Source organism: Ipomoea triloba, chromosome 9, assembly GCF_003576645.1.
Source record: "Ipomoea triloba cultivar NCNSP0323 chromosome 9, ASM357664v1".
In the NCBI taxonomy this organism is placed as follows: Eukaryota; Viridiplantae; Streptophyta; class Magnoliopsida; order Solanales; family Convolvulaceae; genus Ipomoea; species Ipomoea triloba.
Genome location: NC_044924.1, coordinates 10,141,241 through 10,158,148, shown reverse-complemented (window position 1 = coordinate 10,158,148; position 16,908 = coordinate 10,141,241). Strand labels below are relative to the sequence as shown.

The following is a 16,908-nucleotide window of genomic DNA, read 5'->3' as shown; positions in this document are numbered from 1 at the left end:
TTTTGTTGATCCATTGTAAATCAATGATTAAAATAATAAATTAATTTATAAATACTACAAATTTAAAAATTTACAATTCTTATAAAATTAACTCAAAATATTTTTTTACTAAAATCATCCAACTCAACCAAAAAAAAAAAAAAAAAAAAAGAAAGAAAAAAAGTAACAACATTGCTTATTTGTCATTTTAATATCTTGAATGTCGAGCGGAGTTATACAGAATGCAGACTAAGGTCTGAGACGCTCAGTGAGTTGATAGTGAGACAGAAAATTTGAATCTGGCGATGGATCTCAATCACCTGCTCGACGCTCTACTCCCTTCGTGGACTTCGGTCTCTGCCACTTCCTTTACTTTCCCTCTCTATTGTTTGTATGTATGTATTAATGTATATATATCTGATGGTGTGTTGCTAAATTAGGCTGCCATGCTACTCGCCTTCTTCGTTTATCTGGCAATTGTTGGATCTCTTCTTCCCGGAAAGCTCGTTCCCGGCGTCACCTTGTCCGATGGCACTCGCCTCCACTATCGTTGCAATGGTACATACTTGTGTAATATATTATACTTTGGCTTCAGTGGATTTTTTTTTATTGAAATTTGTGAATTTTAGGTTTGTTATCGCTTCTTCTGTTCGTTTTGCTACTTGGGGTTGGAGCATGGATGGGTCTTGTATCGCCTACTGTAAGTACTTCACTGATTTTGTTTTAAACAGATGATAAATCCTCGATCTTGCAAGCATATAGTAATTGCGTTCCTCTGTTTATAGCATCTGCTCATCCTAGCTTCTTACCAGTTGTGCTGATTTGTTCTGAGAAAATGATGCAATTTGGAGCTTAAATCAGATGAAGTAATTAAGACCCATTTTGTAACATGGTATTGAAACATGAAGTCATTGACAAAATGCTGTTGAAATAGAATGCCCAAATTATTCTTCCTTCTTAATATAGTTACTAGTTACTACTATTCCATTTACTTTTGCAATTAGACTGATTGCATATTAAGACCCATAGGGATTGGAACATGAAGTCATTGGTGAAGTGTTGTTGAAATAGAATGCCCAAATTATTCTTCCTTCTTAGTATAGTTACTAGTTACTACTATTCCTTTAATCCATTTACTTTTGTAATTAGACTGATTGTAGATATTGCCTTCTTAGAGCATATTCTGGAAGTTTTTACAGTTTGAAAGCAACATACTTTGTTTGTCTACCTGAGCCAATGTCAAGTGCAATGAAACTTGAAAGTTAGTATTGCTTAAAAGTGGCATCTACTCCCTGTACACTAAACTTTGATGGTCTCCTATAGTCCTATAAGCATGCCATTTAAATCATGTGAGCTTTTATCTTAGCTCTCAGATATGCTACAATCACTTAAACTTTGAATCAAATGGAGCATGTTGTTTCAGATTTTCATATTTGATTGTTTCAAATAAGTTTGCAACTTTATGTCCTCCTAATTCTTGCAGGCAATAGCAGACAGAGGGCTTGAGCTTTTGTCTACAACATTTATATTCAGTTTTTTGGTAAGTTTCAGTCTCCACTTCTTGGTTTCATTATTTGCCCCAATGCAGTGAAATTTAGATCTGTAACAGTTTCTTTAGAGAAATTCATATTTCTATTGCCACCTAGCACCATCTTTAAGTCAGTCATGGCCAACTAGCCTAAGTTGATTCTAAATCATTTAACATGTGTTGCATGATTAATGATTCAGAATACCCCTCTTTTTATTTAAACCTATTTTCATAATTTTCATATGTGAGAACTTTGTTTACTAAAAAGTCTCCCTTTTTTTTTTTTAAAATCTCTTTCCCCTTGTAAATTTACAATATATTTTCTCCTAAATTTTCTCTGTGCCATAAATGCAAGGCAACTTTGGCACTCTATGTTGTTGGATGCAAGTCCAGAGATCGCAGCTCATCTCTGAAGCCTCGTGTATCTGGGAACTTAATCCATGACTGGTAATTCAATTGATTGTTGCTTAATTGAAGTTAGCTTTACCTTTTGACTTTGAGTTTGAATATTAATGGGATATGTCTTTTCTCCATCCCTGCTTATTTGTTTTATATCCAACATCACTTGCCTTGCTGATCAAGTATTTGAGTTGATGCTGCTGACTGATCATGAGTTGGCTTTTGTTGGTAGCTTTTAGAGTAAACTGTGGACAATTCTTATTCATCTTTTTAGTAAGTATTCATCTAGAGTACATATGCTTCTAATTCTTGATAAGTATTTGTGCTTCTCAAATGTATGTGATCTTATGAGACTCTTGTTCTTCTGGTGATATATGTTTTTACACTGTTATTGCATTCCATGTGTGTTTGCTACTCCTTATTACTTTTCATGAACCACCATTTGATGCATTGCACTATTCTTTCTCAATAGGTGGTTTGGGATACAGCTTAATCCTCAATTCATGGGCATTGATCTCAAGTATGTATCTCATCTCAGTGTTCTGCTCATTTTCTTAACGTGATGCTTGTTTAGGTGCTATTATATAATAGTCGTGAAACCTTTTGAATGTATTGTCATGTGCTTGTTAAGTAATGAAACTTTCTTCTGTAGATTTTTCTTTGTTAGAGCTGGAATGATGGGATGGTTACTTATCAATCTTTCAGTTCTTGCAAAATGTATTCAAGAAGGCAACTTAAACCGATCCATGGTTCTCTACCAGCTATTTTGTGCCGTAAGTTCCTTTATTCTTTTTTTTTGATAAGTATCTTGTACAGTATGTTAATAGCACTATGTTTTTGTGTATTTGTAAATTCCATTATTATACAGTTATATCTTCTTATTTTCTCAATTTATTGCAGCTGTATATTATCGACTACTTCATCTATGAAGAATTTATGACCTCCACGTAAGTATATCAATTACTTGTATTGGTAATGCTAGAATTATATGCTTCATTTATCTTGAGCTTTATATCTTAGTGTCATTGTTTCTCCTTTTGTCGCTTCTCCTTCTATCTGGAATTATTTAACCATTCTCTTATTTTTCCCATTTGCAAGTGTAATTATTTTATTCTTGACCATCCTTTCTAGATGGGATATAATTGCGGAGAGACTGGGGTTCATGCTGGTTTTTGGCGATCTAGTGTGGATCCCTTTCACCTTCAGCATTCAGGTATATAAAATTAAGTGGTGCTTTAGTTATTTGAAATCCTCACTTTCTGTCTTCATAATTTCATATAATAAAATTATCTCTTTTATCATCTTTTCTTTTCAAGTGGATGGATTTTGGCATTCAAAATCTGGACAGTGCATTCCATATGAGACCATTTTTACATTGTTTTGATATGCCACAGCAGATTCACCAACCGTTTTCCAACTTATGGATGGCAAATATACATAGACAATTAGTTGGCCTTCTCCTTCATGGCTTTGCACAATTGAATCTCATTTGTTGAAAAAGATTTATATAGGATAGAAGAACTGGCATAGAATGCTCACACACAAAGCCTAAGGCTTAAATGCTAATTCAAAGTTTTAGGAGCTAATTGGTTGGCTGGTGTAATCCTGCAAATAATCCTGTTTATAGTGATTCAATGGCTAGGAGTGAAGTTTGATTGTTACTGAAGAAATGGAAGGATAAATCAGGTTTGAATTTGAATTGTTTGGTGATGAAACTTGCAGGAATTAAGTATAATAAAGAAAGAGAATTTGTTCATCACATATGAAAGAAGTTGCATCTCATATCTTAACATGATACACTAACACCATATGCTTTTAATAGATATATATCGTAAATTACAAAGTAAAATTGCCGTGATGCCCAACACATTACTCTTCTTACTAAACTCTAAATAGATTCTCTTTCTTTGCAAAATACAAGAAAATATGACAAGTTCAATCTATTCTTCTAGATTTCCTTGACATTTTTAGTTAATATGAAATGCCCTATGAACTTAAAGTTAGCCAGATAACAACCTGATTTGTGAGGTATGAGTGCCTCAAGTTTTTATGTACTACAACATTTTATCTTTGATACCATATGCTCCTGAGTTTGGTAGCACGTAAAAAACATAGTATATCCATAAAGATAATATCAGATGGTACCAAATTGAAGAAATTATTGTATCAAAGCTAAATTTTTATGGTACCATCTCATACTATTTCTTTGGGTTTATGCTATGGGCTAAGATTATAACTCTAACTGAAGAAAATATAGTACCAAAGTTAGAAATGCTGTAGTGCCAAAAAAATGAGGCATGATACTCTTAATGTATCGTAGACTCTCCCATTTATTACAGTTACCATTAAGCTTTACACTTGCCCACCTGGTCACCTGTTTATCGTCAATTCCAATTTCTGCTTCTTTGTATCTTGAAAAAGAGAAGGGGTCTTATGTAACAGTGGTGATGACTGATTTTCTCATTTGCTTCAGGGTTGGTGGCTTTTAAGCAACAAAGTGGAGCTAACAACAGCTGCTTTAATTGCCAATTGTCTTTCTTTCGTGATTGGGTAAATATTTTTGTACTGAAGTCTCCTCTCTTAGTTTGTGTCACACTCATTTTATTGCAATCATATGGAATATGGAGTTCTTTTTGCCGTGTTTAACTTCCTCTTAATCTAGAACCTTATTTTGGATGGAAAGGTATCGTGTATTTAGAGGAGCAAACAAGCAGAAGCATGTCTTCAAAAAGAACCCTAAAGCTCCAATATGGGGGATGCCTCCAAAAGTTGTTGGGGGGAAATTGCTGGCTTCTGGCTATTGGTGAGCTTTTGAATTTACTTCCATTATTTCTTGCGGTCTTGACATCTGTCAGGTACTGATAACTATAGATTAGCATTGTAATCGAACAAAATGATTATGAGTCTGGTCCATGTTTTTGGTTTCCACCTTGCAGCTGGATATTTAATAAAATTATTGGAGGTCAGTTGGTTGCTGCTACATGTTAATTCTGTTGAATTACTTTTAGTACCCAATTAGCATATAGCGAATTTGCCTGCAAACAATAGTGACTTTGCCAAATTTCAAGGCTTGAAAGCTTGGATTTCCAGAAAATTACACAAAGTTCCCAACTTCTCTTTGCACCCTTCTCTTCAGAGATTGAAATTATGGTTCTAACTTTGTCAACATGTTTTATTTCTGAAGGGGAATTGCACGGCATTGTAATTACCTAGGGGATTTGTTACTTGCCCTCTCCTTCAGTTTACCGTGCGGAATAAGGTAACTAGCATCTTTATTTTATTTCAGTTTCTGTTACACTAATGACTTATATACAAGACAAAATGCCGATGTACACTATGAACCTCCTATGCAGCTCCCTAGTTCCATACTTCTATCCCATATATCTTCTTATTTTGCTAATATGGAGGGAGAGAAGGGATGATGCCCGCTGTGCTGAGAAGTATAAAGAAGTTTGGGAAGAATATTGTAAGCTTGTCCCTTGGAGGATATTGCCATATGTTTATTAGCGGGTGAGGGATCATTCACTGTTGTGAATTTTGGGATATCATCAAACTAATGCAAATGCATGTGCAGATAGAGATGTAGATCTGATTAATTTCTGTTGTGTGACTGCAGGAAATATCGACTTTAGTTGTCCAGATTCTACTTTCTGATTGAGCTGTTTTAAGCTTAAATTCTGTGCATTTCATACTATCGCTGAATTAGAATCCGGCTTGTGAATTGTGAAATATATTATGTTTTTTTTTTCAAAAAAAAAAATAAAATATATTATGTGCTTTCAATTTTTTTTTTTTCTGAGTACTATTGAAGCACAAAGAGTCAACAGTTGCCTCCACTGAGACATTATCCATGTGAGAGTGTAAACCGGGACACCGGGTGTCACTAGACCACAAAGTTTTTGGCATGTGCTTTCAATTTATTTACAAACATATAATTTATTAAATATAGACATATAATATGTTAATAGCAAACACAATTTGAATGTCATTTTGGATTAGGGTCCAAATGCAAGATGGACCTTGGTCTATGGTATAATTTACCGCAGTCAATTGTTATTATACGATGGACCAGGATTCATATTGTATTGTGAACCGTGGTCTAAAAATTGTGTCCATGATCCAGAAATTATGTGTCTGCAGTTAACACATTCTGTATTTAGTTAACAATTTTTGTACATGTAAACAAATTGAAGGCACATAACATGATAACTAGAGACACATAAATTGTTAAATGTACAGAATATGTTAATTGCATAAGATGTTGGTTAACATGTCATGTGTCTACAATTAACATATTTTGTACCTGCAACTGCAATTAGAAGTTTGTGTCTGTAATTATCACGTGATGTACTTCCAATTTGTTTATAAAAGTACATAAAATGTTAACTGCTTCCAATTTGTTTATAAAAGTACATAAAATGTTAACTGCAGGTATAAAAGTACATAAAATGTTAACTGCACGTATAAAATGTGTCAACTACAGATACAAAATTTGAATGTTATTTTTTTTGACGAGGATTCACAATACAAGGTAGACCTTGGTCTACTGTATAATTTGCTATTCACAATTGTTATACCGTGGATTAGGGTCTATAGTGCACTGCGGACCTAGCTCTAAACAACATAGTTTTGACTTTTAATTTTGACGGCGACAGTGTGCTGTTCAAGGGTTTTTTTTTTTTTTTTTTAATACTGTAAAGCATGTGTATATGTCTTGTGTTGTCAGATTCTATGTTTTATGTTACATAATTCTGTACCTTAAGAGTATGAATTCTGTATTTGGAACAAATTAGTAGTTATGCAACACAATATATTGTGTCTTATTTATGAATTTATGCCTTGTGTTGTGAAATTATGTGCGTATAAAATATAAATTCTCCACCTAAATCAAATTTGAAAATAAGTGAATATATAACATGTGTATGTGTATGTGTAGGGAGGTGGTGGGGATCGAAGGTGTTGAGATAGTGGTCTAGGGTTTGGGATTTTACAAAAGATTGAGTGGTGCGGGCGAGAGTTGATGGTGTGGGGTAGGGGGCGGGTGAGGGACTTTGCTGGCAGGTTACAACGTTGTAGGGCGCGACTGGAGGCTTTACATTCGCGTGGAGGTATGCGGAGTCACTAGGAGATGTGGGAGGTTCAAAGGATGTACTTGGAGATTCTTGAGCAGCAGAGTGCATTTTGGCGTCACAGGGCGAATGAATTCTGGTATAAGGAAGGCGACATGAATACCAAGTTCTTTCATAACTCTGTCAAAGGGCGTAGAAGGCGTAATTCCATAACCAAATTGCGAGATGATAGTGGACGTTGGATCACAGACTCGGTCGAATTGGGGTCGCATATGGTGGGATACTTTGAGGATTTGTTTACCACTAATCAAGGTGATATGCGCCCTATTCTGGAGTGTATCACTGGGCGTGTCACTAGCGCCCAGAATGCTATGCTCCTACGGTCGATCTCCTCAGAGGAAGTGTGGGTGGCAGTGAAGAGTATGCATCCAGACAAGTCGCCTGGACCTGACGGGATGAGCCTGGGGTTCTACCAAAATTTCTGGGACATTGTGGGAACAAATGTCTTTATGTTATGTAGGCGTTTTTTGGAAACAGGCACGCTACCATAAGGGATTAACAAGACCAACATTTTTCTTATACCTAAGAAGGAGCGGCCAGAAACCATGCGAGACCTGCGGCCAGAAACCATGCGAGACCTGCGGCCCATTGCGTTGTGCAATGTGTTGTATAAAATAGTGGTGAAGGTTCTGGCAAACCAGCTTAAGTCATTGCTGCATGAGCTAATCTCCTTGAATCAGAGTGTTTTTGTGTCAGGGCGTTTAATCACTGACAATGTGATGGCATTTGAGACCCATCATTTTATGAAGAGGAAGATACAAGGAGGGGAAGGGTTTGCAGCGATAAAGCTCGATATGAGCAAGGCGTACGTGGTCGTAGCCTTTTTTAGGTACAAGCAAATACCCGGAGTATTACGGGGTTATCGATCCACAGGGAAGCGGGGTATCAAGCACTAGTTACTAATTAATTCACGAGAAGCTATTCCTACGTTAACAATGGGTATTTATCTATAATTATGAAAACAAAATAAATGAAGCAAGGCAAACAGACTTTTATATACAATAGATTAAGAGCGGGATTTTTGGGTGTCAAAGTGTTTAATCACCTAGTGCCAATCTAAAGTGAAATAATCATTCGGGTTCAACAAGTGTGGATGATTGCAATCTAAAAGGGAAAGATTACTCTCGTAATTCAATCCCAAAACAAGGTAATTAGAATACTCACTTTCGTAAGCTATTCACAACATATAATCAAGAACAAGCAATAAATGGAATACCCACTCTCGTGGGCTATTCACAATTGGAATACTCACTCTCGTGAGCTATTCACAATAAATCCCTTAATCAACATGTCATCTCTCGAGGTACAAGAATCAAGTGCAATTGTGGGTGCTCTAATTCATAGACAAATTTAGCAATGAAACAAGTAATTAGGATCTTTAACTACAAGCATCAAGAAATTAAGCCACAATTACAACACAAGTAATAAACCCAAATAGATATTTCATTCAAGCAATTAAAGAACTAGGCACATAGGTTCATAAACACTTATCAATCCAAAAATCCCAAAGAAAAGCTTAGCCTATCATGGCTAAAATAGATTCAACAAATATACAATAAAGCTTTAAAATAGAAAAGAGAGGAAGAAATTCTCCCGAATGATGCATCCAAGCTCTTCTCTTTGATCTCTCTTCTCCAATTGATTTTTCCTTTCAAGCTCTTTGAGAAGATGAGAGCTTCCCTTTCTTGCTCTCCTTTGTCCAAAATCCGCAGCCAAGCTTAGGGTTTGAAGAGAAAATGATGCTTTTATAGTGGGTGGAGAATGGTGGGGGGGGGGGGGGCAAAACAGACATTTCAGAGCAGCAGAAATTTCAGATCTGCGATTTCTCGACGCGTCGAGGACTTTTCTCGACGCGTCGAGATATTCCCGAACCAAAATCTTGGCATTCTGCCAACTCTCGACGCGTCGAGAATCTGCCTGCAACACAGTTTCGACTTGCAGCCTAATTTTGACCCTTTTCCCTTTCGAACTGCACTTTTATGTCTTCATAAGAGTTGTAGCACTTGAAGTCTTCTTTACAATGGTTCAAGAATCACCTCATTTGGATATTCCTAGGCTGAGATATGGTCCAATTACCGAGGTGTCGCCATGGTAGCGGGAATTACAACTCTTTGGCTCCTTTGGATTGGCTTTTGCTCCCAAATGGTTCTAATGCACTTCTAAACACATCAAAAACATCTAAACCAAGCATTATCCTTTTTTAAATATGAAAACAAGGAAATAAGCATTGGACACAACATTTTATCACACAATTAACTATAAAACCTACATAAAAACACAAGTAAAATAGGTACAAATGAGAGTGTATCAAACTCCCCCACACTTAAGATTTTGCTTGTCCTCAAGCAAACACAAAGAATATGCAAATCAAAATTGAAGTTGTTCATACTCCTCTTTNGGGGGGGGGGGGGGGGGCAAAACAGACATTTCAGAGCAGCAGAAATTTCAGATCTGCGATTTCTCGACGCGTCGAGGACTTTTCTCGACGCGTCGAGATATTCCCGAACCAAAATCTTGGCATTCTGCCAACTCTCGACGCGTCGAGAATCTGCCTGCAACACAGTTTCGACTTGCAGCCTAATTTTGACCCTTTTCCCTTTCGAACTGCACTTTTATGTCTTCATAAGAGTTGTAGCACTTGAAGTCTTCTTTACAATGGTTCAAGAATCACCTCATTTGGATATTCCTAGGCTGAGATATGGTCCAATTACCGAGGTGTCGCCATGGTAGCGGGAATTACAACTCTTTGGCTCCTTTGGATTGGCTTTTGCTCCCAAATGGTTCTAATGCACTTCTAAACACATCAAAAACATCTAAACCAAGCATTATCCTTTTTTAAATATGAAAACAAGGAAATAAGCATTGGACACAACATTTTATCACACAATTAACTATAAAACCTACATAAAAACACAAGTAAAATAGGTACAAATGAGAGTGTATCAAACTCCCCCACACTTAAGATTTTGCTTGTCCTCAAGCAAACACAAAGAATATGCAAATCAAAATTGAAGTTGTTCATACTCCTCTTTGTACAATGCAAATCAAAATTGAAGTTGTTCATACTCCTCTTTGTACAACCAATCATAAAATTGAAGTTGTTCATACTCCTCTTTGTACAACCAATCATACAATTGAAGTTGTTCATACTCCTCTTTGTACAACCAATCATACCACAAACCAAACTTTTCACAACTCAACTTGTTTCAAGAATCACCTTAGATTGACATACAAGATCCATTCTCAAGCCAATAACCAAGTACCTTTTGACATTTAAGTGTGTGTGAATCTAGTGTGCACATTCTAAGTTGAGTTTATGCAAAAGTGGTGTGTCCTTCATACTCTTACTAATTCAACTCCAAGATTGCATACAAAGATCAAGTAGGACTTTTATTAAGCTTATAATGGGGCTAGATGTTAAGGTTTAAACAAAGAAGAGATAAGGAAATCAAAAGATAGAAAATTCACATTTATTCACAAATAGGATTTAGAAGAGATATGAACTTTTAGGAGCATTTTACAAATGAGAAAAAGGCAACATTTCTACAAAAGGGGATGAAAAGTAAAAATACAAATTTTGATTCTTTTTTTTCGTATCTCTTTTTTTTTTTTTTCCATTTTCTATTTTTTTTCTTCTTTTTCTCAATCTTTGACAAGAATAGCTCACGGGAGTAATAAGCATTCTAGTTTATTGAATAGCTCACGGGAGTAATAAACTATTCCAATTGCCATTGATGGCACCCCCAAACATAAATATTTACAAAATAAATGTTGCAAATAAAATCAATGCTCCATATTAAATCTCTTCAACAAAGAATTATGAATAAATGATAAATTCTCTCAAGGGTGAAGGGAAAACATTTTTGGTTATGGCTAAGGGTTAAATGACAAGGTTAGGACATAATTACCTCAATCTTCCTTTTAATGCATATGAGGAAGGATAGGATAATTAAGAACACAAGAAAATAAATACAACGGGGTTTAACAAAAATCAAAAGGCTCAACGGGGTAACAAGGGTAACATATATAACGGGTAGGTTTGAAGGCTCGGGCTAACAAAAATGGCCTAAATCATTTCTAAGCATGCAATCATTAGACTTCACATAGAGAGTATTATGACAATGTATAGCAATTAAACCAACACCGGTATCTCACATAAACCTTCACTAGCAATGCACAACACACTAGATTGAAATTTATCCAATTGATTAGTGGTTAACAAGGATATTGGCAAGAGAATAACTCAATCATATGTTTCACCTTGATTCATCTATCACAAGTCAATTTGTAACAAGTTCCACCAAAGCAAACCACCAACCATCAAAGAGGAAATAATCACAACTTCAAGCCTAGATAACAATTTATTCACACAATAAGCATATGAGTCATCCAAGCAAAACGTTACCTCAATACTTGTCCTCTCCCCCACACTTAAAAATTTACATCGTCCTCGATGTAAAAGAAAATAAAGCACAATAGATAAAATATTAAGCACAAGAGGGGGTAGGGTGAGATTGGATCGACTTGAGAAAGATAATGCAATAAAGCACAAGGAACAAGAGAAAGATGAAGAGACTCCCTTAGTGAGTATCGTGTGCACATCAAGAAGCCTCCTCAAATCAAGATCTACTCCTCAAAATCGACCCTACGAGCCAAGGGAAATAGACATCTAAACACCAATGTAAGCTTGGCATGACAAAATAATGAGAGAAATTATTAGGCAAAATAAACTAAAGGGAAACAAAAACATAAAGAGAAAAAAAATTGCAATAGGGGAAAATGCATGAAAATGTAAGATAACATGGGGTGCCTCCAACCTCTCAAGGAACAATCCATGCATGTTTGGACAAAGATGAGTCCATTTTCTCCGTCCACTTTTTCCTCAAAATATGTCCTTAAATGCCAGGCATTAAGGAACTCCTTTAAGCTCACAAGTAGCATATTCTCCTCAAAGAAATTGCAACAATCCACTTCCAAGAATATGCTATCATCTTCAACACTCATCTCTTTTTCTTGAACAATTAAGGGGAATCTTTGGTCTTTCTCATGCACCAATAAGAGATGAGAGTCATTGGATATGAATATTGGCCAATGGGGGCCTACACTTTCAACAACATTGACACCTCCCGGTTCCCAAATTGTTCTAAAATTTCTATCCAAGAGAGTGTCATCCAATGAAGAGCATTCCTTGTTTGTGCCACAAATTTCTTCCAATTCACCTTTCTTGAATACATCTTCAATTGGACTATCTTCAAGTTGCTCATCACCACCATTCTCTTGCAACTCTACTCCTTCTTCTCCACTCAATGTCTCCATCTCAATGCATTCATCAACTCCTTCATAATTTTCCCCTCCAAAGTCCTCATGCTCCTTTTCATTTTCATCAACCACATTACCTTTATTTGGCAAGCACAATTGTTGGTACGGAGACACTAGGGGGTCTAGAGTTCGCCCATCATATCGGTAGTTGGGATCAAAGATGAAACAATTTTCACCCTCATGAGGTCCTCCACATAATATACAACATAAGGGTTGTGGAGTGCTTTCTTGATCAACTATTTTTTCATCCTCATCTTCAAGGTCCTCAAACTTCTTTTGAATTTCCTAATTAGCAATATCTTGATCCACTTGAGCTTGTAGCTTTTTTAGTTGAGACATCAAGTGCATAAGCTTGTTACTCTTTGCGGATTCCACCTCAAATGTTGGGTCAAGTGGTTGGCATTCTTGTTGAAACTCTTGGTATGGAAACACTTGAGATCGCCCACCATATTGGTAATTAGGATCAAATGTGAAGCAATTTTCCGCCTCATGAGGTCCTCCACAATATGTACACCACAAGGTTGTGAACTTGATGGTGTATCTCCTTGATAAGTGGCTTGACTCATGTTGGCACAAAATCCTTGAGTATGTTGTTGAGGGACATGATTGGTGGGGTAGAATGTATAACAATTTTCTTCAAAGTGATTCCTACCACAAAAGGAACACCATTGATGTTGTGATGTGAATGCTTGAGAGGAGCCTTCATAGAAATGGTCTTGGCTTGAGTTGGCATAATTTGAGAAATGTTCTTGTTGTTCCATTCCTTCATAGTCCTGGTACCTATTCCAACTCATCTCATAATCATGGGAAGAAGAGTAAAATGGTGGCAAAGCTCCTTGAAATTCATATCCATCCATAAAACAAAATTGTTAACAAAAAACAAAAATAAAAACAAATAAAAGAATAATGGAATAGACTCCTAGAAAAAATTTTCACTAATGTCAATACAAAATACCGCTTCCCCGGCAACGGCGCCAATTTGGTCGTAGCCTTTTTTAGGTACAAGCAAATACCCGGAGTATTACGGGGTTATCGATCCACAGGGAAGCGGGGTATCAAGCACTAGTTACTAATTAATTCACGAGAAGCTATTCCTACGTTAACAATGGGTATTTATCTATAATTATGAAAACAAAATAAATGAAGCAAGGCAAACGGACTTTTATATACAATAGATTAAGAGCGGGATTTTTGGGTGTCAAAGTGCTTAATCACCTAGTGCCAATCTAAAGTGAAATAATCATTCGGGTTCAACAAGTGTGGATGATTGCAATCTAAAAGGGAAAGATTACTTGGGGTCGAGAAGACCGGAAGCGGTGAGTGAAATCCTGGGTGTTTCGGCGGGGAGGGTGTAGGCCGTTACTTGGGGTTGCCATCGCTGGTGGGGAGGAAAAAGAGGGAGGTGCTGGGATTTATTCAGGAGAAAATTCTGTCCCGTATTAATAGTTGGAACAATCGATTTTTATCGAGGGCCGGGAGGGAGGTGATGATTAAAACTGTCCTGCAGGCCTTGCCCACATATACTACGAATGCGTTTTTGTCGCCTCTGGAGTTGTGTAGTGAGGTGGAGAGGATCCTTAATGGGTTCTGGTGGAATGGGCGGGGGCGTGGTGGGATAAGGTGGAAGCGGTGAGAGAGTTTGTGCATGCCTAAGAATGCAGGGGGATTGGGGTTCAGAAGAGTGCGTGAGTTCAATATCGCTATGCTTAGCAAGCAGGCATGGCGGTTGGTGAAATATACAGAGTCTTTGGTGGCGCGGGTATTTAGGGCGAGGTATTATCCCAAAGGGCAGTTCATAGATGCTAAGCTGGGATGTAACTCGTCATTCATTTAGAGGAGTATCTGGCATACGCAAACAGTGTTGGAACGTGGTGGTTGCTGGAGGGTGGGGGATGGGTATACCATTAAGATATGGGGGGATGCATGGGTTCTTGATACGCAGAATACGAAGGCGGAGATGGAGATGCCGGAGCAGTTGGAGGGTACTAGAGTTAAGGCGTTAATGCGTGTTGATTGTAGGGAGTGGGATCCGGAGGTGGTGAGGGACATTCTTAATGAAAGGGATGTTGCCTTGATTTTGCGTATCCCGTTGAGTCGTAGAGAGGAAGCAAATACATTTTATTTGACTGGTGACAATCGAGGGCGATTCAGGTGAAGAGTTGTTACTGGCTTTTGACTGGGGAATTGAGGCGGGAGGAGTGGGATGGTTGGACGGCTATTTGGAAGTTGCAACTTCCACCAAAGGTTAAGACTTTCATTTGGCAAGTTTGCACTCAATGCTTGCCCACGGCGGATGTTCTACGGTCGAGAAGGGTTCCATGCAGGTTAGAGTGTCGGTTCTGTAGTATAGGGGTGGAGTCAGCGCTGCATATGCTTTTCCAATGTGAGGTTACGAGGCAATGCTGGCAGAGGGTGGGAGTGGCCATGATCACGTCTGACTGTCTAAGTGCAGGTTGCTGTGCATGGGGATGCAGTATATCCTTCAAAATTTTGGAGAAGATGTCCAATGCTTTATTTTTATGGTCTGGTGGAGCTTGTGGCTGCGTCGAAACAAGATGGTGTGGAAAGGAAGGGAGTTTGAAGTGGCAAGAGTGCTTCTTACTGCACAATCTGTATGGTAATGATGGAGGCAAGAAAACGGCATTGAGGAAGTGGCAGTGCGAAATGAGCAGTCTCCTCCGCAACGATGGTGTAGGCCGGAGCAAGGGCGGTGGAAACTAAATGTTGATGCTGCGTTCGAGAAAAGTTCGGGTAGAGCCAGCATTGGCATGGTCATTCGGGATGAGGGGGGAGGTTTTATCGCTGCCAAAGCTATTCCAGGTATGTATACAATTTCGGCTAGGGAGGCAGTGGGGGTCCAGGAAGCTCTGATGAGTTGGTTAAAGGCTAGAAGTTGAGTAAAGTGGATGTGGAGATGGATGCTCAGGAGGTCTATTATTCTTTGCAAGGGCCTTCGAGAGATTTAGGATTTGATTTAATAATTGATGATGTAAAAGATATCGCAGCCACCATTGATGAGCTGCTTTTCTATTATGTTAAGCAATCAGCGAGCTAAGTTGCCCATTTGATTGCTAGGGAAGCTGGTTCTTTGTCTAGTTGTATTTGCTGGGTTTCTATCCCGACTTTGTTTGTTTTGGATGCTTTGCATGTTGATAATGAGAATGAAGTTTTGGTTGGTGTCAAAAAAAAAAAAAACATGTGTATGTGTATGTCGTGTGTTTTGCATTTTTGTGTCTTTGTGTTATAAAATTCTGTACCTTAATAAGAGTATCAATTCTGTACCTAAAACAAATTAGTAGTTGTGTAAAATAAGTAAATGTATAATGTGTATGTGTCTTGCATTGTGAGTTTTTATGTCTTGTGTTATAAACTTCTGTACCTATGCATTATGTACCTAGAATGGATTAGTAGTTGTATAACACACAACATATTATGTTTCTTATGTTATTAATTTATCTATTGTGTTGTGAAATTTTATGCCTATAGAACATAAATTATTTACCCAAATCAGATTTAAAAATAAGTAAATTACTGTAAATATATAACATGTGTATGCGTCTTGAGTTGTCAATTTATGTGTCTTATGTTACGTAATTCTGTATCTTAAGAATATGAATTATGTAACTGAAAGATATTATTAACTGTGTACAAACATGAGAAATGGGAAACTAAGAGTCTGTTAAAATTTAAAGATCAAAATGATGTCGTTTTGATCTATGGTCCACGATATAAATTGCCTACATTTATTAAATTGTTATATTTTGAGTTTTTGTTATTTTTTGTCTAACGAGTTTTGTGGTATTTGCACTATTGACTACGTCTAGGCTCGAGCTCGGGTTCCTTTTCAGATTCTTCGTTATCATTATCCATAGCTACGTTGAAGGTCCGTTTTGACGTACTAGCTTCCTCGTTGGTCCTATTCGGAAATACATCTTCGAAGAACAGTGCATTCCCTTGGTTCTATTATCATATTCTTACGCACGTCCAAATTATGGGACTCATGTATTAAGAGCCGATAAGCACTATTATTATGTGCATACTCAATAAAAATATAGTCCACCGTCTTAGGACCTATATTTACTTTCTTAGGTGTTGGCACCAACACTTTAGCAAGACACCCCCACACTTTCAGGTATTGGTAGGATGACATCCTACCTTTCTATAGCTCATAAGGGATCTTATCGAGCTTCTTGCCTTATTCAAAAGGTAATTGATTGTCAACATCGTCTCATCCCACATATTTTGAGGTAGGCATGGACTTATTAACATCATATTCATTATATTTTTCAATGTGCGATTCTTACGTTCGGCAACACCACTTGATTAAGGTGTCATACGCTCGTGTATGATACCAACGCTAGCACCTAAATTAGGGATGCCAATTCAACTCGACCCCGATGAGAAAACCCATTGGGGGAATTGTTTTTTGGGGAACGGGGACGGGGATTGTACCCCCGACCTTGAACCCCAAACCTTGACCCCGAACCGCTAATATATACATATACATATATATATATATATATATATATATATATATATATATATATATATATA

At 37.3% G+C, this 16,908-nt stretch overlaps 1 protein-coding gene across 2 annotated transcripts; it reads left to right on the top strand.

Annotated features, from left to right (window-relative positions):
- The first annotated feature begins 207 nt into the window (after positions 1–207).
- LOC116030227 (delta(14)-sterol reductase) lies at positions 208–5,635 on the top strand. 2 transcript variants are annotated; one of them, XM_031272404.1, is made up of 14 exons: positions 208–332; positions 420–537; positions 609–679; positions 1,463–1,519; positions 1,863–1,954; positions 2,379–2,426; positions 2,559–2,679; positions 2,807–2,853; positions 3,038–3,119; positions 4,380–4,456; positions 4,590–4,709; positions 5,091–5,165; positions 5,260–5,416; positions 5,523–5,635. In XM_031272404.1, exons 1-13 carry the CDS (start codon positions 285–287, stop codon positions 5,411–5,413), a joined length of 1,110 nt encoding a protein of 369 aa, XP_031128264.1. In that variant the 5' UTR covers positions 208–284; the 3' UTR covers positions 5,414–5,416; positions 5,523–5,635. The 2 variants fall into 2 exon arrangements, with proteins under 2 accessions (XP_031128264.1, XP_031128263.1); XM_031272403.1 differs by having other exon boundaries at positions 5,260–5,635.
- Positions 5,636–16,908: the final 11,273 nt, after the last annotated feature.